This window comes from Aulonocara stuartgranti (genome assembly GCF_965226115.1).
Source record: "Aulonocara stuartgranti genome assembly, chromosome: 13".
Taxonomy (NCBI): Eukaryota; Metazoa; Chordata; class Actinopteri; order Cichliformes; family Cichlidae; genus Aulonocara; species Aulonocara stuartgranti.
In genome coordinates this window covers 30,660,242-30,685,013 of record NC_138949.1, presented here as the reverse complement: position 1 = coordinate 30,685,013, position 24,772 = coordinate 30,660,242, and the positions used below count along the sequence as shown (strand labels likewise).

The 24,772-nt window shown below is 41.8% G+C and overlaps 1 protein-coding gene across 2 annotated transcripts in view; it reads left to right on the top strand.

Annotated features, from left to right (window-relative positions):
- The first annotated feature begins 1,115 nt into the window (after positions 1-1,115).
- The window catches only part of gfra1a (gdnf family receptor alpha 1a), a 109,534-nt gene continuing 85,877 nt past the window's right edge, over positions 1,116-24,772 (top strand). Inside the window, exons 1-4 of one of the 2 annotated variants that reach the window (XM_082557508.1) lie at positions 1,116-1,372; positions 1,836-2,141; positions 2,972-3,052; positions 19,402-19,572. In XM_082557508.1, the coding sequence (XP_082413634.1) occupies positions 1,333-1,372; positions 1,836-2,141; positions 2,972-3,052; positions 19,402-19,572 (598 nt within the window). In that variant the 5' untranslated portion in view covers positions 1,116-1,332. The remainder of the gene's footprint in view (positions 1,373-1,835; positions 2,142-2,971; positions 3,053-19,401; positions 19,573-24,772) is intronic. The other variant, XM_082557507.1, reaches the window with a different exon arrangement.

Sequence of the window (24,772 nt, the reverse complement as noted above, 5' to 3'; positions counted from 1 at the left end):
GTGTCCGCTCTCCTCTGTGTCAGACTGAGGGCAGGTTTTTCTCAGCTCAGCGCTGTCAGGCTGCTGTCAGCCATCAAAAACATTATATCATACCTCTGACATGAGCAAACACGCAACAGTCCTCTGTGTTCACAGCTGGTAACTACTGTTGCATAACACTTTTTTTTCTTCTAATCTTGGTATTTGCAAATAATATGAAAACGATATGAAGCTGGGAGGAGTCACAAATGCGTCATATGTGTGGAGTATTGACTAAACAGCTGAAATACATCCGTCCCACCTTCTCGCTCCAGGTTCAAAAGGTGCTTCACATCTAAAAAACAAAACAAAAACAAACCCTGCCATATAAGCATCTACACGTGTTGCTATATTAATCATGTCATAAACATACACAGGAGCCATTCCCTCTGCCCTCTCCCCATCAGTGCAGCTTATGCACACTCAAATGTGAACACCCCCTCTCACACACACACACACACACACACACACACACACACACACACACACACACACACACACACACACACACACACACACACACACACATTCACATCAATGGTTGTTAAAGTCGGTTCCCTTTATTTTAAATGTAATCACGTGCACGCAGCAGCAGTTAAAATACACCAAAAGTGGCCATACTTGTCATGGAAAGTTTATTAAAAACAAAAGGATCATAACGCTAAAGCATATTCTACATTATTTGGTTCATTATTGAGTTAAGTGGGCTAAAAGTTCACGATTGAGTTTTTGTGCTGAGATTGTGGTAAAAGGGGGGGGGGGGGGTTTGCTCTGATGGGAAGGTCTATCATTGTAAATTTATGATCAGATTACTGTACTTTAGCGCGAGGGTGAAGCTGGCACTCTCCTCCTTGCTGAATGCGCTAGACAGCAGTGGGACTCCAGTTGGCTGTGTGCGCTCAGACGCACAGACGCAAGCATCCCACTGGCTGGAGTTGGAGGACACTCGCCCGTTTTTTCGCTTTCCACCGCTGCTTTCATCCCTTGTCTTTGTCTCCTCGCGGTGAGAAGACAAACCCGCCCGGGAAAGACAAAAAAGAAGCGCTTCTTCTCTCTCTCTCTCCCTCTCTCTCCCTCTATTGAGTCAAGGAAAGAGCAGAAATCGGGACTGGACACTTTGTTTGGAGGGGAAATTATCTCTCGCATGAGGCGAGCCGGATCTGTCCTGTATACAGAGGAGCGCGCAGTGCTGCACCTTTTCAATGGATTTCAATACAGTGGAAGTACCCTGAGAATTTAACGATTGTTAATTCGCATCAACTTAAGAAATTACGTTCCAACAAGGGGTTTTGTTTCCCACGCAGAGGAAAAACGATGATCCTCGCTGTGTTTTATGTTCTTCTTCCTGTTTTAGGTAAGTTTAAGTTGATTCGCACCAGCAACTGCTCGCTTCGAATTGATTATAGAGTTTCATCAAATATTTAGTAGCGACATTCTGCGCTCTATTAATAAAGAGGCGCCCGGCAGACGCATCGGCTGCTCGCAGTACAGTGTGGTCGCAACTGTGCAGTAAACTGCTCCAAAAAGAAAAAAACTCTGAGGAGCTGTCAGTGCCTCAACAAACAACAGTGAACGTGACAGCAATTTATACTCTACTTTCAGCTGAATGAAAGTGCCAGTTAGGCAACTATGTGCATAACTGCTCCAAAATAGTGGCTCCAAAAAATAGCCCGTGTACTCTTTTGTGGCGTGTTCATAATAAAAGCTCATATTTGTGTAATATTTTAATCCCTAAAGCAGCTTGAAAAGTGCTTAAGCTTCCAGTGTTTACTGGGAAAGTGAGAAAACACGCGACGGATAAAACTTTTATTTTTCAGATGTGTTGTCTTACGCGGAGGAGAACCTGCGTGCCGGGGCCACCCGGCTGGACTGCGTGCGGGCCAATGAGCAGTGTCTGAAGGAGCAGGCGTGCAGCACCAAGTACCGCACGATGAGGCAGTGCGTGGCCGGCGGCAAGGAGAGCAACTTCAGCATGGTGGCCGGCCTGGAAGCCAAGGACGAGTGCCGGAGCGCGATTGACGCGCTCAAACAGAGCCCGCTGTACAACTGCCGGTGTAAAAGGGGCATGAAGAAGGAGAAGAACTGCCTGCGCATTTACTGGGGGATGTATCAGAGTTTACAAGGTTGGCTTAGACTTTAGTGGAACTGTTTTGTGTGTTCTTGTACAAAATAAACGACCCCGAGCTACAGATTTATGTTTAGAACTATTTAACCATCTTCTAATTAAACTATAGATTTGTGTTGTTATAGTTTAAAGGTCTATCATAGAATTTAAAAAGTAGCTCATTGTCATCTAATGTTGTTATTATAATTTTCTGGGGGGTGTCACAAACCCAGTCAGCCCCCCGCCCCACCTCAGGGCTTTCAGCTATAACAGCTTAAGCCTTCTGATCTGTCTTGAAAGTGGGTGACATGATTGGTTTCCAGCTCCTCCGGAAGCGAAATGAGCCCTCGCCCTCCTTTCCTTTCGTTCTAGTTCTAAAGTACGAGTCTCCTTTTATCTGCTTCCACAAACATAAGAAGAAAAAAAACAAAACAAGTAGCGCACAACCAATGTGATCATGCACAACACAAATTTGCCCCCTTGACTTGGTTCACAGACGTGGTCCTACTGAGCTTCAGATACCTTCTGACCTCTCAAATCACTTCCCTCGCTGGTAATAGAGCGTGAAGCCCCTTAGCGCTAGCTGTGCCATCTCAAAGTGTCGATCATAGCAGGGGGGCCTTTTAGTCCCCAAACTACACCCAGCTCATCGCCAGCGAGTCGACTTCCAGTTGCGCAACACAGCTGACCAACCTGCCTAATCAAGCATGTGGCTGTGCGCCAGCGTGGATATCGACTGACCCAAATAACCCGTGTCACATGCAGGCCAGTGTATGGGTTGAAGGGTGATTAACAACACAAGAAGGAGGCTGAAAATGTATCTATAACATGCTGTCATCTTTCTTGCAGGTAATGATTTCTTAGAAGACTCTCCATATGAACCCGTGAACAGCCGTCTGTCTGATATTTTCCGTCTGGCTCCCATCATAGGTAAGAATATTTAAAAATTCTCCGCCCGTGGAGGCTTTTCCTCCATCTCTGGCCATTTATTTTGCCATTGTTTCACTGTCACCTGTCTCAGTTGAGATAAGCTCCAAGCTGTGCATGCTCTCGTCGAAGGTTATCTGTGTGTCAAGTATTTATCCTCCCTCATCATCTCTGCTATCAGTCTTTCTCTCCCCCTGTTCTCACCCCAGCAATATTGCATGCTGGCTGGAAGTGACCTTGCATGGGGAGCTATAGTTCTGAGTCTCATTGAGCAGTGGGTAAATCTTTCGATGCTGAAGGGCCTCTCTGCTGTTTGAGGTGTATTTTACTGCGGTTTTGTGGGCAGCTTCCTGTTGCGGCTGTTTGAATCCACTTGTTGAGAAGTGTGTGAGTAGTTCTGTGAGTAACTTGGAAGAGCATGACAAGCATTTTTTTTTTCTGTTCAGAGCTGTGTGTGGGAAAGATGCTGACTCGAGCCTCTAGATGGCGATGTTATTCCCTTCTTTGCAGCCACTCAGGCTCTCTGTGGTCCCACAGTTGAGACTGTTGTGGATATTAGACAGGCTGACGTATGTATGTGGCGCAATCATGTTGCTGCTTATATTGTTATTATTACTCTGCAGGTGATCAGCGCCATGACGAATCAAACAGACATGCTCTGCCTCCACATTTCCAAAGAACAAGGCTGATATTGTGATCCCTTTTGAAAGAGAGGTGGTTCTTCTGTTTCCTCTGTCATCTGTGTGTGGTTTATTTTTTATTTTTTTGTGAAATCTCACAATAGGCTGATTCGCCCTAAACCAGTGCTTTTCTCCCAGCCGGGTGAGATCATAATGTGGGTGGCAAGATGCAGATAAGCCAAATCTTAGACTGGGTTATCGACTTCATGACCAATTATCTTCTTTAGAAATACTGGATGGAAAGCCAGTGTTTGTGTAAAGCTCAATCATTTCTATTCCTACTCTCTATTTATAAAAAAAAAAAAAGGAAGTACATTCAAAGGAGAAACGCCATATGTTTGTGGTTTTTAGTATGCCAGCCAGTCTGAAAAAGGCCATCGGTGCTGAAACACATGCGGCACGGTATCAGAGTTCACTTCACAGGCAGGTGCCACTTCTAGACAGTCAAAGCTGTGGTTTCCCGGGGCGAGAACAGACAGGTTTATGGTCTCATTCTTGTGATGATTTTAGGCTGACAAGTTTGTATTTACTTTTGTTTTAGTGAAAGATCAGAAATGTGAAAAATGCAAAATTGCTGTGGCATAATTTAATAGTTCACATCACATCTCTCCTCAAATGAATGAAACAATGTCTTAATGTGACCCCCTCCTGTCAAGCTTTGAGGTGAATTACTTTTATCATCACAATTGTTTGGACTTGACAGATTTTCATAAGCTCAAGAGAGGAAAGAAAAGAAAAGTTTGAATAATGTTAATAAATCTTTAGTTTTTAATTTCCTCAATGCTCCCACGACCCTCTTTCAATTTATCATAGGACCTCCTTGGGAGGTCCCGAGCAGTTGGTTGGGAAGCACCGGATTAATTGACGAGTTTTAACCGTGCTCGTCCAGATACCTCTTTATGTCCACATATATCTCTTACTCTAATATCCGATCAGCCCGAGTCTGTCATTAAGCCGCAGTTATGGTGAGCATGACTTCTTTCTATGGCGAGTGAATGTGCAGTGGTGATGAGCATGGGAAAGATGGATAATGCAGGAAGTTATCGCTAGAATGAGAATAGCCTCTTATCATTAGAGGAGATTCAAAGTGTAGAAGAACGGGTGAGAGAAGAAGGCTGCAGAGTAAGGGTTAATCAGTGAGTAGCAGGATAAGGCTAAGAGGACAGGGAGCACAGAAACAGAAAGCCTGCGCTCACTCTGCCTCTTGTGCGCTTTCTGCAGGAAATTAAAGGGCAAGGTGACAGGAGAAGGATCGAGGCAGAAATGATTAGTGCTTGTTTTTGATCACTCAGACAGCCTTTTATATTTCACTTCTACAGTGTGGCACATTGAATTGATCAAAGAATATTAATGGATACAAAAAAAGCTAAAAAAAAATACAGACTTTGAGAGGAGAACTATATGAACAGCATTCTTCGGGGATTGTCATTTTTTAAAATTATGCAATTTTTGATCCCGTTCTGCCAGAACTTTCTAAAGAAGCATATTATGGTTCGGCACAATACCCAGCATGCATTTCTCATCGTCTTTCCACAGGTTTCTTTGGTGACTTGTATCACTTTCAAGTTCTTACTGAACACATTTTCTTTCTCTTGCACACTGTCAATTGCATCCCAAAATGTTAGGGACAGCTTTTGTACTCATTTGTGAGACAAATTACTGAATAAAAGAAAACTATTCTTGCAGAATGCACTCAGGTTCTGAGACATCTGTTTGTAATGTACAGATGATTCGAGTTACTGATCTGTGATGAGCCCTCCGCTTCTGGAGGCTCTCTTCTTGTTCATGTGCTTCGTGTTTGTCTCAGTGAGGCAGCGTGGCAGTGATCCCAGGCTATAGGAACAATAGGCAGCCCCGATGATCCTGTAATTCCATAATCGACCCCGTGTCTCTGACCTAAGCCACTAATCTCTAGTGACACCCATACATACAGTGCACAGATGCTCAAACACACACTGCACCGCCCTTGAACACCTGTTCCTAGTGACACTCCCATAAACCTCAGTCTGATTTTATCAGACAGACGCGTAGAGTGTTGTCTTAGCCATGCAGATGCACAGTTTATGCAACATAAATGTACAGTATATGTGCACTGACTTTGAGAAAAACATTAAAGAAAGCTTAACAGGAATTTTAAGCAGAGAGCATGATGCTGTTTATCACAACACCATTGCACTTTCCTCCTCATGGCTTCACTCAATCGTTAGTAACTGCAAATCTCTGTTAGTGGCTTTTAAACATTTAAAAATATTTAAATCACCCAACATATATTATTGACATGATAGTACTCTCAAAATAATGAAATAATACTACATGCACAGTGCTTCTAGGAGATTTTAGCTCAGATCTTTACCTGAGAAGTCCTTTTACTTCTTGTCAGTCTAGTGACTGACAATCAAGTGTGAGGTACAAAAAGATGAGCACCTACTGTTGCTGTGTTCACTGGTGTTTAGCTTTTGAAAAAAAAAAGATAAAATATTGGGGTGAAAAAGACCCTACTGAAATTCTCCAGTAGACCTCAAAAGCAATGCAATGCAGGTAAATGCCTTCTTGTCTGTTTTTGTAGTCTCTCATATATGCAGATTAATGTCTCTTTGCTGTCTGGAAGTTGCTAGAGGTCATTTGCGGACTGGCAACACTACCATATCTTCCTGTAGGTTGGCAGCTCCATTAAATGCTTGTTTTTGTATCAAAGTGATGACAGCTTTAAGTCTGGAACTTTTTTAAATGCGATCTCTGCACATGAAATATTTAAAACTGGTGCTTAACTATTTAACCACTGTGCGTGGTGGAAGGAAACAAGGCTTAAGTGTGTGAGGATAGAGCAGACCCGTCTTTAAATTAGGCCGTCAATTGCACTAATCAGTTTCCTTCCTCTTTAAAATATCAAAGTTTTCAGTTGCTTTAGCCCTTTCTTCCCATCTCTCTTTAGCAACTCTGTCTGATTCACTTGGTCTTTTACTTCATTAAAGTGCTTACATGTCTTCTGCTATCTGTGAAACTGCAGAGACCACCGCTTATTTTAAAAATCTTGTTTTCATTTGACATATATAGACGATGCAGATACTTTCATCGATATGTCTTGCATGTGTTATCTTTTCATCGAACGTATACATACTCGATTCAGTTTAATGTGTAACCTTTCGTTGAACTGCAGTGACAGGCTTTGGAAATCGGTAAACAAAAAAGGTAGACGTCGCGTTGAGAGGAGGGGGGAAAAAGCAATTTTCTATCACACGGCATGAGTCCGTTTAAGCCTAGAGGAAGTAGAGAGCAGACTTTACATGAAATAGCTGCCTTTTTCTTCACCACTTGCCCATGTTTATGAATCAGTGATCCATGCAGGAGAGAGCAACACAGAAACACAGCATATTATTCTGAGATTCAAGTGAACTTGGAATTACTGCCACGCCATTTGGCCCGGGGTGCTGGAAAATCAAAGTGGCCAGGAAATGGATGAATACACAGCCTGGGTATGTTCTTATTATTATCTTCATGAACAATTGCTGCTACAGGTACCTTTCATGTTTCCATGGGCGCTTCTCTTTTTTCCTCTTCAGTGGCTCCTTCTGTTTCTTGTGCCTTCCACATTATCTTGTTATTTGACAATTTCATTCTGTAAATGCACTAATCAGTTGCAACAATAAAGACGGACAGGCCAATAACATTCATTATTTTGTTAAAATGGTACCTTCCAAGGGATGCGTTATAAAGCATAAGGCAGGAAGTAAACAGTCAGATGTTGAAGTCGAAGTTGACATGGTCCATGTCATGCAGGCTGGACAGCTGCGTCAGATATCTAAGATGGCAGGTCTTGTTGAGTGTTTCTTGTACACAGTGGTTAGCACTTACAAAACATTAGAAAAGGGTGGAGAATTGATGGACCTACAAGACGGTCAGCAGCTCATCTGTGCAGTTTGATCGGATAGTAGAGCTACTATAGAAGCTACAGTATCTGCCTGCTCCCCATAGGCTGGCATAAATGTTAATGTTGAGGGATTTTTAGGTCCTGCAATGGACACATGAACCTGCTACTGTTCCTGTGTGTCTTTTAACGAAGAGACTGAATGCTGAGAATTACAACCCCCCCCCCCAAAAAAAAAACAAAACAAAACAAAAAAACAGCAAGTCATCAGAGCCGCAATAATATGGGCAACGCTGGGCAATAACCTGGGTCCTTGCATTCATGTGAATGTAGCTTTGAAACATACCGTAACATTGCTGTTGACTACATACATCATTTCAAGCCAGCGGCATTTCCAGATGGCAATTCAGAAATGGGTAGAGAACATGAGAAAGAGTTCAGAGTGTTGATGTTTACATTCAAATCCCCTTGATCTAAATATGGCTGTAGCTCAGGTGGCAGAGCAGGTCAGCCACTAATCAGAAGGTCAGTGGTTCGATCCCAGGCTGCCTCCTGGCTGCATGCCAAATATCCTTGGGCAAGATACTAACCCCATGTTTGCCTACTGGTGGTGGTCAGAGGGCCCGGTGGCGCCTGTGTCCGGCAGCCTCGCCTCTGTCAGTGCGCCCCAGGGCAGCTATGGCTACAATGTAGCTTGCTATCGCCAGTATGTGAATGGGTGAATGACTGAATGTAGTGTAAAGCGCTTTGGGGTCCTATGGACTAGAAAAGCGCTATACAAATGCAGGCCATTTACCATTTACCATGATGGTTTCCCACAGATTTAGATATGTGCTGGAGGATACAAACACTTGTATTTGTGCATGCATTTCCAAGGAAAGGAAACAGTCTTAAATCAATCAGCTCTGTCTATCAGTTTATCTGCAAATATTTTAATTATCTACTTCACTGTGGCAGATTAATAGCTGATTAACATTTTCTGCAGCATTTTTTCCTTGCAATGGACACGAAAACTACTATTGTGATGTGTAGCTGATGGCGGTAGTCGTTCTTTTGCTTTGTGGAGTTGGTTCGGCATGAGCCAGTCCTCCATCTGCTTCAGGTTCTGGTTAGAGTCGCCTCCAGCACACAGCAGCTTTCCAGGACAGCAGAAGGACTACGACCAGCAGCTGCAGTCCAACATTGTCAAGTTGGATTCAGCTGGACTGCTGGAATGTAGCTGATACAGGCAATTGCCACAACAATAAGCTGCTAGCGAGTCAGACAATAAAACATGAGAGAAAGAACTTAAAAAAACGTTTTATATTATATATTATTCAAAAAATATGAATAATTGTAGTGGCAGGGTGTAGTTTTGTCTTTGCTGCAGGGGAGGGATGGAGCATAGGGTTCAGGGGGCAGTACCAGGAGAGGCTGGCTGGCACCGCTGGCAGCTATTGTCTACTTACGTCTCTTCTATTTACACAGCAGCACGAAGAGACTGAGGTGTCAGGTGTCCACTTGGACTGGCAGTCAGGGAGGCAGTGACACCTGGCAAAACTGAGCAAGTCTTGTCCATGAAAGCCTCGCCCAGCAGGTGCGAGGACTTAGAAGATCTGCCTAATGTCTGGATGGCTGTAATGACAGAACACCTTTAGAGGCCTCGTAAGCATAATGGAGGAACCACAAAATATTAAATTGTATACATTTTGTGGTTGATTGGTGCATATTAAATTCCCAGGTCTCCCCATGAACTTCACTATTTGTTTCCTATCTAAAAACAGATGTATATATTTTGACGTGACGCCACAAAGATTAAACTGCGTGATCCCTCTGTTTGCCGATAAGACTGTTATTATTGTGTGAGACAATTATCATATAACACCGGCATGATGAGAGGTGAGAGAAACATTGCACTGGGCAGAAAGTGACACGGACCTTAATCGACTGTCAGGCCAGCAGCCAAAGGTGACTTAATGTAAAAACAACTTGCAGTGCTTAAATGATAGGGTGGCAGCGGTGGAAAACTGATAAGAGCGTCATAGATTCCAGGACGTGAAACCTATGAATAAAGATGAGTTTACACAACTATCGTTGTCACGTTGGCCTGGAGACTGACCTTTCACAGTTGACAGTTCTGAGGTGATAATATAGTGTTCAGCTTGGCAGCACTTATCTTAAACCACTGCTTCAAAAGTTTAAAATAAACAGCGCACTTTTTAATAAATTCAGTATAGCATGACAGAATGTTTACATTCTTTAAACCTTTCTCTGTGTGTTTTCCTATACTTAAATGTCAAGGGCATCGAGAAGTGTTGCTTAAATTCACCCGAGGTGTTGAAGGTATTTATCTCCAACCTGTGCATGTTCCAAATTTTCTGCAGTAATCAGAAAGTGTGGTCTCTGGCTTGTAATGAATTTATTCCCTGTCGCCGTGTATTGATGTCTGCTTGGCTTAAACTCTCTCCTTAAGCTCAGTCCTCCCCTCAGTTGGCTGCTACAGCAGCTCTCTGTATATCACCCACTCACCACTCATAAGCCCCAATACACCAAAGCTCAATATTGTGTCTCTTCCATGTGTCAAGACTTCAAACAGATCTTGTCCTCCCACCCACAGAAGTCAACCTTGAAGCGTAGTCGCTGCGACGTCTGCGCATATGTGTGTGTTGTGAGTGTGAAAACATCTGTAAGTGCGTGGCCTGGCTGTCAAGCTAAGGCAGCGCTTCAAATCCCCCCGTGCTGACACACAGTGCTGAGAAGCTGTCAGCACCACTCAACCACTGGCTACAGAGGAAGTCACTCTCATTATGAGCTGCCAATGTTTAGAGATAAGAGTGCCTATCGCTATCTCTTTCCCTGCTAGTGTTTGTGTGTACGCCTGCATCTGTGTGTGTGTGTTTAAGAGAGTAAGAGAAACTCAGGGAGGAAATGCAGAGGAGTTAAGGGAGGTAGAAACATCATTAATTGTGCCGAATCTTTTAGAGAGAGCGAATGAGAGAGGATCCTGCCTCTTAACTTGATTTTTTTTATTTCTTAGTTGACTGAGCGCATTTACTCGTTTTTTTTCCTCCTGCTTCATGCTTATTCAGTCAAATAGACTTACAGCTGGGAGTTTCTCTGGACATAACAGTTTCCTTTAAAGGACTTTATCACTTCTTTTTTTTTTTTTTAGTGATGGACCATTCCAACACTGGTTGTGACTGGTTTTCTGATGTTATTAAAACAGATGGAGTACTAGTGGCCAGACCACATAAAAGTCCCTTTAGACTCTTTTCAGATTAGTTTCAGAACTTCCCTAGAAACAACATACCTTCCAAGCCTTATTTCTTTTGCATCCACACTCATAATAAAAATGCTTAAGTGCTTTTATAGTCAGCTAGTGATTAGAAGTACACCTTTGCTGTATTTTGTACTCATTTGCTTTCCCTGAAATCGTGTTTGAGCCTCTTCATTTTATTCCTACATTGCTTTGTTATGTTGTGAAAGACTTGCAATTCCTGGCAAATGCTGGCAAGTATTTCACTCTGAGTCAGTGTGGCATTGTATTTCTCTGTTTTGTTTTTTAATGCCCGTGTCCAGATTCGCTGTTAACGTAACTAATATGTTATTACTTTTTTAATGGCAGTTGTTGGTGCTGCAGTGTTTGCCGATCAGTGTGCACTACCTGGCCCAACTACAGCTATGTCACTCAATGCTCCTTTAATGCTAAGAAAGTAGTATGAGCTAACAAGATCCTAACAGCAGAGACCCAACGACTACCCAGTTTCTATAGTGCAGACACAGGTAAAATAGGTTGCTACCTTGAGCAGTTATAACTGTTAAATGTACAAAATCCCTTAAGACAGCCTTAAATTATTACAAAATGTCCAAAGAAGCCTTCCATAGCTGATGTGTTTCACAAGAAAAACAAGGCCAAGGAATTACACATGTTGAGAGACTGCGTAAAGATTCATGACATAAAGAAACATCTGTCCATCACTATTCAGTCCTCATGCCAGCTAAGAGAAAGAGCGGTCATGTGTTTTTCTAGGAACACACAGAGCAGCTGATGAAGTCATGAGTTTCCTGCTTTAGTTTAGGTATCACAGTCATGCACTTCTGACCTCATCAGCATTCCTAAAAACCTTTTCCATCATTTCCCAGAAAATGACTTTTACTTTCTAAGCTAGAATGACTCACATGCCTGGAGCTGTTATCATTCAGGCTTCCTAGAAAGGGGTTGCCCTACCTTTGCAGCAAATTTATTTGCCTAAATTGTTTTCAGTTACATTTAGGAATATGTAACTGCTGGCTAGATTATGCTCATAGGCATTGTATTGAACAAACACCAGGAGATGTATTGGATTCACCAGGAGCTGGTTTGAGGGTTAGCCTAAAAAATACAAGGCCTAAAGCCAGGGTTAACAAAAGTTATTGGGTTTAAATAAAACTTAACATGTTTAAGACACAAATAATTGTGCTATCCTGTTAAATTAACACCAACTATTATAGATAGGAAGGCCATTATTATTTGTGTTAGTACAGCTAATGTGGCTAGCAGATAAAGGTACTTTTAGCTGCTCCTATTCCACAGGGAACAGATCCACATGTTTTAACTTGGTGTTGCCTCTATGAATTATGCTAGCTTGTGACTCCCTGAGGCTGGCTTTGTGTCTGTGTGGTAATTGCTAATAATTAAGCAGCTAATGGCTAGATTAACATTTTTGATAAATGTTCAAACTTCAGTGTTGTTCAAATAAGAGAGCTCTACTGAAGTCTCAAAATTCCTCCTGACGGGTTGTTTAGTGACATGAAAGTCGACTGCTTCAGCTATTAATGAGGAGGGCCTGTGCGCCTGCCTGACTTCAAGTTTGAAGTTGTGTGTCTGTTGGTGGTAGCAAATACGACACTATATCACTAATGTTACAAGTGAGCTTCTAAGCAATAATAATTTTTTAGTACCAGTTAGTATCAGATAATAGCGTGCTCTACGGATATGATATTTAGTACGGTGCACTTTGTCATATCACAGAGTGAAGAGGGCCCAATGGAATTGCAGCCCCCCAAATGTAAATTTAATAGCATTAACATTTTCTTTTCTTTTTCTTTTTTTTTCAGCAGTGTCCATCATGCTTTTGGATTGAAACGGTCAAGATATTTTATGGATACAATGTCATAGCAACACCACTTTACAACATCTGCCATTTTGTTTTCGGGCATCCTCCTTATAACAGCTGTCTTCAGTTACCACAACCAGATGCTTATTAAACACACATTTAAGTTTCTGGTTTAGTTTAACTGCAGTGTTTCTGTCTAATTACTGTTTTTAAATGGGTGCCATGAAGAAAGTACATTTTGTAAATGCTAAAAGACCAATCAGCATGCCTTAGCAGAATCCTAGCAAAGCTAGCATGTCTTGAAAACAACTAAACTGTAGCTTTATTTCAGTTTAGATGTATTATCAGTGCTGTATTTACATTTATCTCTAAAATACAATGAGGTGTTCTTTTGGTCTAAAAGTGTAAGGTGTTATTATGCTTCTAATTAGAGATGGACCAATCCGATATTACGTATCAGTATCGGTCTGATACTGACCTAAATTACTGGATTGGATATCGGAGAGAAATAAAAAAAAAAAAAGTAATCCGATCCATTAAATATCAAAAAAGCACCTCACAAAACTTGCGACATGGCGTAACTTGGCTCATAACCATAGCACGTCGGAGCAGTGTGCTCACGTGATAGAGCGGCTGTGGTGTGCGAGACCTGTCAGTGGTCTGGTTGAGTATTTGGAGCCTCGCTACCAAACCGGCATTTCATCTCCGAGAAAGTTATCCAAGAGAGAAGTAAAGCAAGTGTGTAAGTTCATCTCTGAATGTTTGTAAAGCATTCCAGCGTTTAGCTTAACAACCGATATATGGAGCGACTGCCTCTCTCTCTCCCTCCCTCTCCTGTTGCTACTTCAATCATGAAACTGATTAATGATCAGCTGATCGGCTTTTCTGTCGCGAGTCTGTCTCTCTTGTTTGTTTTTGGCCCACTTTGTGCTAGAAAGTGGAAACCAGTGGCTGAACAACAGCAGCACGTTTAAGCTTGATAATCTGTTGTTAGAATTTATTTAATATTACTTTCTACACCAGGATCTTTTTCTACGTAGCTGATGGCTAGCAACTGTCTAGCAAAGTTTAGCCAGGGGGGCCGATAGGGCATGAACAGGGAAAAGGCAGGAGGCACAAAGACATACTTTTCTTTCTTATTCTCATTTAAAATGTCTAGCTTTTATCGGAATTTTACACCCAAAGTTTTAATCTGATGTAAAATGTATAGAAGTCCATTACTGTATATGGTAACTGTTAAGTCTAATATACCCTAGTAAGCTATAGTACTTTTTCCATCTGTGCAGTCTGCAATTCTGTTGAAGAAAGATGTTGAATCTATTTAATTATTCTTGAAAAATAATTGATTTCTGTGCATTTTTTTTCCACACTGTATCAAATTAAAGTTGATTACGTCGATTAAGCATCATGAGTTGGAGGGTGGTTCCCTATTATTATTATTATTATTATTATTATTATTATTATTTTTATTTATTTATTTATTTATTTATTTATTTTGCTGGGAGTTTGGAACCCTATTAGTTAGGTTGCTTACTCTTTAAAATACCAGAATAAGGAGGATGGAGTAGGTTTAAGTTTATTAGATTAATCAGTGTTGCTGAACTATGAAATATTTTGGGTGCAGTGTATGTTTTGCATACAGGTGTAACAGAATAGCTTTAGTGTTTTTTTTTTTTTAAACTTGAGTATGAACTTATACAAAATGCAGCAAGATATTAAAAACAGTTTTATTGATTAAAAAACACACTATCGGATTCATATCGGTATTAGCCAATATCCAAATTTATTATATCGGTATCGGCATCGGACATAAAAAAGTCATATCGTGTCACCTCTACTACTAATTATTTTAGCCATTTACCTCAGCATGACATGGGGATTAATGGGAAGACTTAGAACAAGTTATTAGTGAGATACTCAATGATAACATTTCAGCATATATTTATAATAACTTTTTAGACAGTATTTGTCTTTAGACCACAGTTACTCCAATTACCTTGCAGCTTCTGTTTGTTTGCTTTGAGATGATGATGGTTTCCTCTTTCTCTGCACAGTGGCTATCCAGTGCTTCTAATATTTGCAGAAAATAACTTCCCTTGTTTGGTTCTCTGATGCATGTAGTGGAAGACCTTTGCTGTCCTTGGTACTTTTTAAAACCCTCTGTATTACACCGACATGGCATGTTTCTGGTGCATCTTCTTGTGCTACTATCTTGCAGGTCTAGTATGTTATTAGTTTGCAGTGCATAAGCAAGTGCCTCATTATATACTATTGTTCCATCCTCTGCGCAGTAGTTTTTTTTAAAGACTCCCAAATCCACTGCTGACATTCTGATCCCTGTTCCTTGAAATCTAATCAATACAGCATTGTGTTGGATTGGAAACTTGAGGCCGTGTCTACAAGAATCTATTGATCGCTCTCCTTTTGTGCAGTTCCCTCTGTCTTTGCTGCCCCAGCTCTTCCGTTCAGGCCCGGATCAAAGGTTTTATCCTTCAGCGACGTTCAAGGTGTACAGTTCCACGCCAAGGTCTACTTTTCTGATCTGGGAGAAGGACTTGGTCAGTTGGGGGTTTGTGTTTTCATTGACCTTGTCTCTTCCCTGTGCTGCTGACATTTTTAGTATAACATGTGCAAATACATGTTTAGTTAAAAATAGATGGATTTCGGGAGGTTTGGGAGAAAAAGCAAGACTCACGGAAAATCCCTCTACATTGTGGAAGAAAGATTATTCTGATTCAGTGGTACCTGTCAGCTCATATTGTAAAATGTACTATATTATGCAGCAGAGATGAAACCCAGTACAGATTTAATCCTCAAGGCAAGGTCAAGAGAACACCTTTATATTCCAAGTATGTAGAGCTCTTTATCTTTTGCTTTAACATGCCAAGCAAGCTTTTTAAATTTTTTCCTAACCGTGCAGCGGCATGTCAGCTGGCCACTTAATTCACCACACTGTTTCAAAAATGACTGATCCAGCTGTGGGCTATTGGCAGAATAATTCTAACAGCAGCCATATCATCAGGTTGCCAGTCCAATCGCTGGCTGCCGCACCATGGGCCAAGAAAATCATTTAGTTAAAGGTGACCAGATTTGAGTCCCTCTGAGAGGTCTTTGATTGGATGTGAAGTGGAGGGGTGATTCATCATAGTTAATAAACGTGGTTGACAGCTCAAATCAGCGGGTGGGAGCATGTGCCAGGTCTGCCTCCCGCTGCTGCTTTATACTGCATGCAAAAATGGACAATTAACTTTTCACATACACAGCAGCAGACACCTACGCTGATTGTTATACACGGCTATGTGTGCACATCCAGTCAAGCAAGACTCGCAAGCAAAAATTGCACTGCAAAAATATAGCTTAAACTGCACAAGTTGGGAAAGATCAGTTTTCAAGAAAGAGTTGCGTGGGGCGGGGGGGTTGAAAGACTCTTTTATGCAGCGTGAACACCCTTTTTAGCCTCGTATAACAGTACACGTTAAAATAAACTTGAGCAGATGTTGCTTGCTGGAAGTGTAAATTGCACTCTGAACCTAATACTACATGCCTAAAGATTTAGAAAAGTTCTCCACTTTTCAAATTTCACTTGGGTATTTGTATCCGTAGTGGAAGACTTGGTCTTCTCTGTCCCAATTTGGCTCTTGAACTAAAGAATTTGTCATGGTCTCCGTGCCTGCCCGGTCGGCCCCACAAGGCTACAATTGCTGTTTCTGTTCTCTCCCTCTCTGCCTGGGTGGAGCTCACTGTGGGCTCCTGCCCTTGGCCCACACACACACCTGACAACACTCACCCATCATCACCGGGAGCACTATTTGAGGCTGGAACACAGATCCTCTCGTCGCTGGATGATTGTACCCCTAACGTTAGTGTTCTCACAGCTCTTGTGCTTCATATTCGTGATTTGTGATTAGTTGGTGACCTGCCTTCTCGTCTGCCTCAGATCTCCCCCCCCCCCCCGGGACCTGCGACCTCCCTGCTGCGGGAACGTGTGTGAGTGTGAGCGAAGAAGACGTGAGCGAGTTACCCTGTGATTCCCCCGGAGTTTTGGATCCCTTCACTGTACATATATTGCACTGGCACTGTAAATAAACTACACCTTGGAGATACCTTACCGCTCTGCGTTTGAATCCCTGTACCAGATCGTGACAGAATTAGTAAGTTTACAGAGCCCGCTGTTGTAAAGGAACGCTGTGCTCTTCATTATGAAACGCAGACTCTTTAGCAAAATAAATGCAAAAATTATTCATTTTTACAAATGTGATTAATTACCCAACCCAATGCTCAATGAGTGTAGCTAGATTCTTTTTCATAGAGGAGTCGGATACCTCTCATGGTCTATAGTCTGGCTTATTTTGACTTTCAGTCATTTAAATACTTTTAAAACTCTTCCAAAATTTAAGCCAATTTCAACCTAAATGTGTCCCCAAATCAGCGCTCACAGAGTTGCCTGCTCCTACCTTTAATATTGCGTCACTCACCATGCTCAAATACATTTAAACAATGTTTTAAATCGTTCAGGATAAAATTGATTTAATACAGTGTAGTTAATAATGATGTGTTATAATCACATTGTGTTTCGCTCAGCTGGCTGAGGCGTGACTGACCACTGGCAGGTGTGCCAAAGCTGCGGCCTTGTGTTAAGCTGCTGCTCTAAGCCCTCGGCTGCACACAGTCAACTCGCAGGATTAACTCGCCTCGGCTCCAGCCGTCAGGGCTTCCACTTGTGTCGGTGTGTCTTAATGGAATTTCATACTCTCCCAAAGCAAATGGGACTGCAATGAGCTATACCATTTCATTCTTTTATAGGAGTGGATTTGTAAAGTTATTCTGCTTCCATTGCTCGAAATCTTTGGAATGTTTGACCTCTTATGGACTTGTTTAAATCCAAGAATGGCTTTTAGGAATTATTTTAGGAATTATGCGGTGACTTTTCTTTGTTTTTATCTTTGAGGGAGGGCAGCATCACACTGTACTGTACGAAACCACTGGTGTTACTTTAGTATTTGCACTGTATGTATGTGTTTTCTCCAAAACCAGTCCAACAGTTGATTTGGAGAGGTTTAATTTGCAAACTCATTAAAAGTCACGGTCCTACTTTTTTGTTTTTCAAATCCTGAGTATTATTGTCATCTTATTCTGTTTGCATCTTGCAGTAAAATGGCCTGTATTTATATAGCGCTTTATTAGTCCCTAAGGACTCCAAAGCGCTTTACATATCCAGTCATCCACCCATTCACACACTGGTGATGGCAAGCCACATTGTCGCCACAGCCACCCTGGGGCGCACTGACAGAGGCGAGGCTGCCGGACACTGGCGCCACCGGGCCCTCTGACCACCACCAGTAGGCAACGGGTGAAGTGTCTTGCCCAAGGACACAACGGCCGAGACTGTCCAAGCCGGGGCTCGAACCGGCAACCTTCCGATTACAAGACGAACTCCCAACTCTTGAGCCACGATCGCCCCTAGTAGTTGCACTTATTAGTAGTAAGCTGGTTGTGATGATCATGCACATCTTCTCAGCTAGCTGTGAAACCTGTAGTGTAGTGATATCTTTTCTCAATAGTCTAAAGTCTCTATTTCTACTAAACTTTTTGCTTCAGAGTAGCACGGCAGTACAAATTTCCTTTCCACGCTCTGTACACATTTTCATTTCCCCATTGGTCAATTGGAAAAGGAATTTACACTCGCCCCCCTGTGATCGTGTTTGTCAACAGCCACAGCGCGTCTGATTAAAGCTGTATCTCTAACTAACAAACAGCTGTCTTTGGAGAATAATAGCTTTGCCCCTTTTCTCTCTCCTTTCTCCCTTTGTGCTTCTCCTTTTGATCACAGAACAGCAGCATCCCTGAAAAGCAAACACAGCCTTAAACAGACACACATAACCAAGAACTGAGAGTGCACCCCCCCACTCCCACGCACACACACACATGCACACAAATGTTGGGGAATGCATGCACCCGCTGGCACCCATACACACACAGACAAGCATCCAGCTGAGCTCTTGTTCTGTCTGAGTCTTTGCTCTCCATGATGTTAAATGAGGGCATTGATACATAAATTTGCATTTGTTTCATCCACAACCGTTCCTCTAACGAAAACTCCATAACTGCGTGCCCCCAATTTTCCAGGCAGTGTCAGATTCTTCCTTTCTTGACTTGTTTAATTGTCAGGCTAATGTGATTGTTTGATTTCATTTGGTTTTATGTACACCTCTTCATTTATAAGTTAGCCAAAGAGTGATCCCCACCAACACAACTGTGCACTTTGTCGATTGGTAGTATGGGTAAAAACCAGCCAATTGTTCCTTAGTCACATAGATGTCAGTCGTGGAGCTTGCTGCGATCCCTCTGAGCAGGTACAGAGCAGCATCTGGACCAGCTGTGATTACCTTGATTAAAGAGCTTCTTCTTTCTGTTGCCTGCAGATAAGAACTATACTCCCTCAGTGATGTGACAGGCTACAGTTCCTCTTTCCTTATTCTCTTCTGTAGCACACTAAGCTGTCCTAGACTTCTTCCTTTTGTAAAACCTAGCATCACAAGACGCCTGGCTCCTTTGTGCCCCTTCTTCCTACCTAGAAAACACCCTGAATGATGTGAATGCTCACTTCTGGTTCTTGTTCTCCTTTTCCCTTTGCTCTGTAAGCTTCCCTTTTATCATCTTGACCTCCCTGTGACCTTTGTGAACCCTGATGGATGTTGATTGGTGGTCCTGAATGAAGCACATCTCTTACAGAGGGTGGGGAACCTTGGAGCACCTCTGCCACTTCGGCTCTGGGCAGGGGGGGCACCCAGGGCAGGTTTTCCCAGGGCAGAGAGCCTGCTCTGGGCAGAGGGAGCCCTTCCTCCACGGAACTTCAGGATCCCAGTAGAAACAGGAGAGCTCATCCCAATTGGGCCATTCTGGGTAATGAAATAGAGTTGTGTGTGTGTTTGATCATGCATGATGTTTTCTAGAGATAAAGTAAGAGTGTTTTCAGTTTGTGATGTTAAAACACTGTGAAAATAGTAGCAGCAGCAGTCGTGGTTGCACAACTTCAGGGTTTATCTGTCATCTAATGAGGTTTCATATTTAAAAAAACTAAATTTGATTGTAGTTTAAGTTTATTACGGGAGCCTGACTACATTACATCACTCTTGATTTGCCTCATTTTGCAAATTATTAAATGTCATCTTTGTGTATACCCATGAGACTACATGTTTGAATGTTTTTTTGCACTTACCACAGGGAACCATATCTAAACCAAACAAAAACTAAGATGTTCTCGGTGTCTCGTAGTTCGTATTTTTATTTAATGTAAAAATATAATAGAATATAATCAATTTTACTCTGTTATATGAGACTTAACAGATCCAAGGAAAATTGACTTTAAGATATTAATACTGATTTCATCCACACTGGTGAGTGATTATGCCAGTTATAGAATTCACTCGGGACCATATGAGAGAGGTGTCAGTCCAGTCTGTCCGTCTCTCTGCTTAGTCAGCTGTGTCAGGAAGAGCTGACATGTCCTTCAGAAGAACTTCCACAACAGATGGAAAACCCAGGAGAAGATATGGGTAGGGATGGGGAGGTGGCAGAAGCCAGTGAGAAGTGGGAGGGCTGAAAGAAGAAGAGGATGTGTCATATTTTGATATTCCCACTATGCCATTTTGGCTTATGAATTTCCATTTTAGAGGGCAGTCAATGTCTGTGACTGCTACATTAGTTTTATGGCCTAAAACAGCTTATTGCAGGCAGCGCCAATGTATATGCGAAATATTTCATTTTGCATCAGAGCCTGCTGAAAAGTTACTTTGCTAAGAACGAATTTGCAATTCACCGCATTTTGGAGTAAATATCCACCCGGAGTGCATATGTACTCACAAATATAGCCACGTGTCATGCTAATAGATTGTCTGGCTGGACTGGAAATCATGATCATTTATTACTGACACCATCACGTGTGGGTGCACATCTGTGTGCTTGCACAACTAACCAGAGACGTACACTCACTGGCAAATACACATACCCGCTCCAAGTCTTGCTGTAGGGGGATAACGGCAACGAGCTGAATGAGGCTGAATCATGCTGAACTGTGTGTTCTGACTAAAACCTCAGGGGCAGTATGCATCTTCTCTCTCTCCTCTTTCCTCTCCTGATTTCAGCAGGACTTTTCAGTCCACTGGCTTTTATGCACGCATTAAGAGAAGTACGACATTTGAATGAGCAGTGAAGTGCTACCTGTGTCTGCATTTGAGAGCTTCCTGACTTGTTTCCTTTGTAACAGAAAAATGAATGTCTGCATGAGATGCAGAACTGCAACATCACCAGGCTGAAAGAAGTAAATGACCAGAGTGGTAACTTGTTAAGCCATGTTGAGTAATTCACGTTATTATACATAATTCACACTGTGTTACAATTTTTGCAGTGTTTAGAATTGTTTTTCAGCCTTGAGTAAAGTTTGTCTGTTTTTCCCTCTTAATCTGTGCTTCAGCATCTGACCTTAAAATACAGCCCTACAGCTAGAATCACAATGAGCTGCACCGGTCAAGTAAGCCGACACACACACACATGAGAACTCTTACTTTTGTAAAGAGGTCTCAGCATAGGAGCAAACTTGGAGGAAGATGTTAACACGTAAGAGTTCTGCTTGACTACAGAGTACACTGAAGGAAGCTGCTAGTTCCATGGCATTGTTCATGCTCTGCTAAAAGAGACACTATAGAGCATGGATGTCAAAGTCATTTTACATTGTGAAGACCAGTGAAACTCCCCTTTCTGTCAGTGTTTTAAGGAATTTAACTGAGGGAGTCAATGCGTGGTAACAGCATGTCTGTTTTTCTACATGGTAAATAAATCCTTGTATAGTAAATGGAAGAAATCTGTCAGCACAGCACTTTGGGACTAAACTGTGACCAATAAAAGTGTAAAATTACAGAAAAAGTAACAGCCAAAAATGTTTTGTAATAATGAAACTAAGTAAATAATAATGTTTTTGCATGATTTTTTTCCCCATTCTTTTTTTTTTTTTTTTTTTTAACGATATGGACCAACTTTAAAATATAGACATTTCTATTGTAGATGGTGAAAAATCAGACTGTCATCTATTCCTTAATGACTTTTCTAAAGCCATCCCGTGAGCTGGATTGGAGTCTTTCTGGGGCCCAGTGCTGGCACCCCGACTTCAGTAGCACTAATATAACGAAATGCTCAGAAAAAAGGTGGCTCTCTGTATAAATACTTTTGTTGCATATTCAGCTATGTGTACATCAAAATAGTTCTAAAAGCTTTATGGTTGTAGTTTGTTGTTCTTATGGTGGTCAGAGGGCCCGGTGGCGCCAGTGTCCGGCAGCCTCGCCTCTGTCAGTGCGCCCCAGGGTGGCTGTGGCGACAGTGTAGCTTGCCATCACCAGTTTGTGAATGTGTGTGTGAATGGGTGGATGACTGGATGTGTAAAGCGCTTTGGGGTCCTTAGGGACTAGTAAAGCACTATATAAATACAGGCCATTTACCATTTAGCATTTGTTCAGTTTGTAATGAACTTATTGAGTGGTCAGTAGTAATGGGTACTGACCAAACATGTTTAAGTGGGCTTTGGTTGCATGCCACTAAACAATCCATGTGAAGAGCAAAAGCAGGAGAACATTTGTGATGCTACATGTGAAAACCAGGGTTTTGTTTTTTGTTAAGTTTTTAAAACAAAAACTATACTTCATATATTTATCTTTGTTTATTTTCTATGGATTTTTTACATAAAGATGTCAAACTGTGTTCGTAAATGATCAAACTTTGCATTAGGGTTACAAGAAGCCATCACAATCACAATCCGCACGGCGTTATCGCGCAGGCTAAATGCACAAATGTCACCAGCATCATTAAGGAGGCAGATTTCACTGGCTGACTGGGCTGCACCCATGTGTCGTGTGTGGCCACGCTGAGTGAGGGTTTATCCTCTCGTAGGCGAAAGGTTTGTTTGATGAGGATTTGGAGCCAGATCGTATGTTTTTAATGTCACGCATAAGAAACTATTCAATAAACCCCCTTTCTCAGACATAGATTTGAGAGATCTTGCGGACGGTGAAGTTAAGATAACAAACACAGGAAATATTGGAACGTCTGGTTGCTCTTGATTGGGCGATTGCTTGGCTGTTGTTTTACACAGCTGCGGTTCTCGGTCTGTGTCTATGGCTACTGGCTATTGCCTGACTATAATTTAGCTTTTTCATACATTTCTACGTTTTTGTAAACACTGATCAGTGCATGGGACAGGAAGTCTTGGCCCATATATCTGGTGAGAACAGCAGAAGCTCTAAAATATCGGGCTGCATGCCCAGAGTCATCAAACAATAGATGATGTGTTCCCCGACTGAAGATGATGTAAATGTATGTACATTTCTTAACTGTGTCTCACAGCTTTGTAGCACTTTCAAATGGGCACAACTGCTCCATCTCATTCTTTAGACACTTTTACTTTGACAAAGTGTCTCAGAGAGACGTGTATGCAAAGGTTTATACTCTCTCTGTGTGTGTGTGTGTGTTTGTGTGTGTGTGTGTGTGTGAGACAGACAGAGTGAGTATTTATGTCTGTGCATCCTCAGGGATGCTGGTGTTCAGATTAATTAAAAACTTCAATCCCTCTGTTCTCTGACAGGAATATGGATGCGGCTGAGGGCTTAACTGTAAATACCGTTTCTCCAAAATTGTCATTTAAAAAGATTCATCATCTCAGGTAATAATTGTCGTTTATGGTCCTGCAGCGAGGATTTGAAAAGGAGAAATAAACGGACTTTGTGAACTGACTTTTCATTTCTCCTGTAAGACACAGTTGTTTCAAGTCAAACATGACTTGGTTACTTTAGTTTTAATTTTTATACATGCCTTTGACAAAGAAGGCCGTACTGTGTAAACTGTCCCTCCATTTCATCATTAGTCTTTGAAAAATGGATTAATGAGGTATAACGGCTTAAAGAAATTAAATGACAAAGAAGAAATTAAGCAACAAAAAAAGCATGGTAAAAAAATAGATTAAACATAAATATTGCCCTCAGTAAGACAGCTGGGTATGTTAGCCCAAGGGAGACCAGCTGCTCTGATATCAAACATTAAAAGATTATCATTAAAAATGTATGTCAGACAACCTTAAATGTCACAATCAGGCCTGCCATTAGATTAGATCAGCTCAGAGTTCAAAAGTGTCATCTCAGTGAAGACTTTCTAACCACACCACACTTTTAACTGAATGTGAAAAGGTGGTTTAGTGATGCAACCATTTGGATGCATGACACCATTGTTTCACTGCATCAACCACCTTGAGGATTTCTTTCTTGTCCCCAAATGCTGTCATGTGAAGAGCAGCCAAGTGTCAGATTCAAAACACAGCCGTCGGCTAGCAACTTCACTCTGGGCCTTTTTGTTCTTGTTCTTTTCAGGCAGGTCAGAATGCTTATGCTGCGAACTGTTCAACTTCACCGAAAGCGATATGAGAGGGTTTCTTTTGCAAAAAAACACATCACCAAAAGAGGTTGAGTTGTGCAGTTCCCTGGGAGGAAGAAGGAGAAAGAAGGTGAGAGGAGAAAGTTGGAAAAGTCGAGTGTTAGTTCACAGTGTAGTCACAAATAACAAGCCCAGAGACTTTTAATAATTCTTGAAGCAGTTTTAGACATTCTCGCTGGTATATGAGTCCAATTTTGAGAAAGTGGCTCTCAACATCAGTCTATTCTTTCAGTGGTTTAAGCTCGACTTTCAGTCAGTTTCAGACAACTTGAAGTGTTTAACATTGCAGTGTTTTACCTTGACTTTGTGATTGGAGCAATGATCACCACTCTCTCTAATACAGTGCTATCCTTTTCCTCAAGTTTTGAAAAACAAAACACTGATTTGTGTGAGCACACTAGGGGAATTTTTCACGATCCTCTCTACCACACAGAACACACTGTCATCATCTTGTAGCTTTGTCGTCTCGGGAGATTTGGCCACCGGCGCGCACTCTTTAGGATGAGCTATTATCATTTAACGAGAAAGCCTAAAATCTCCTCCCAAACCAATGAGTCATAACTGTCTGAAAGAGAGAGCTTATTTTAAATCGGCGTTCTTACTCAGAGGAGCTTACGATGGGCCACGCCCA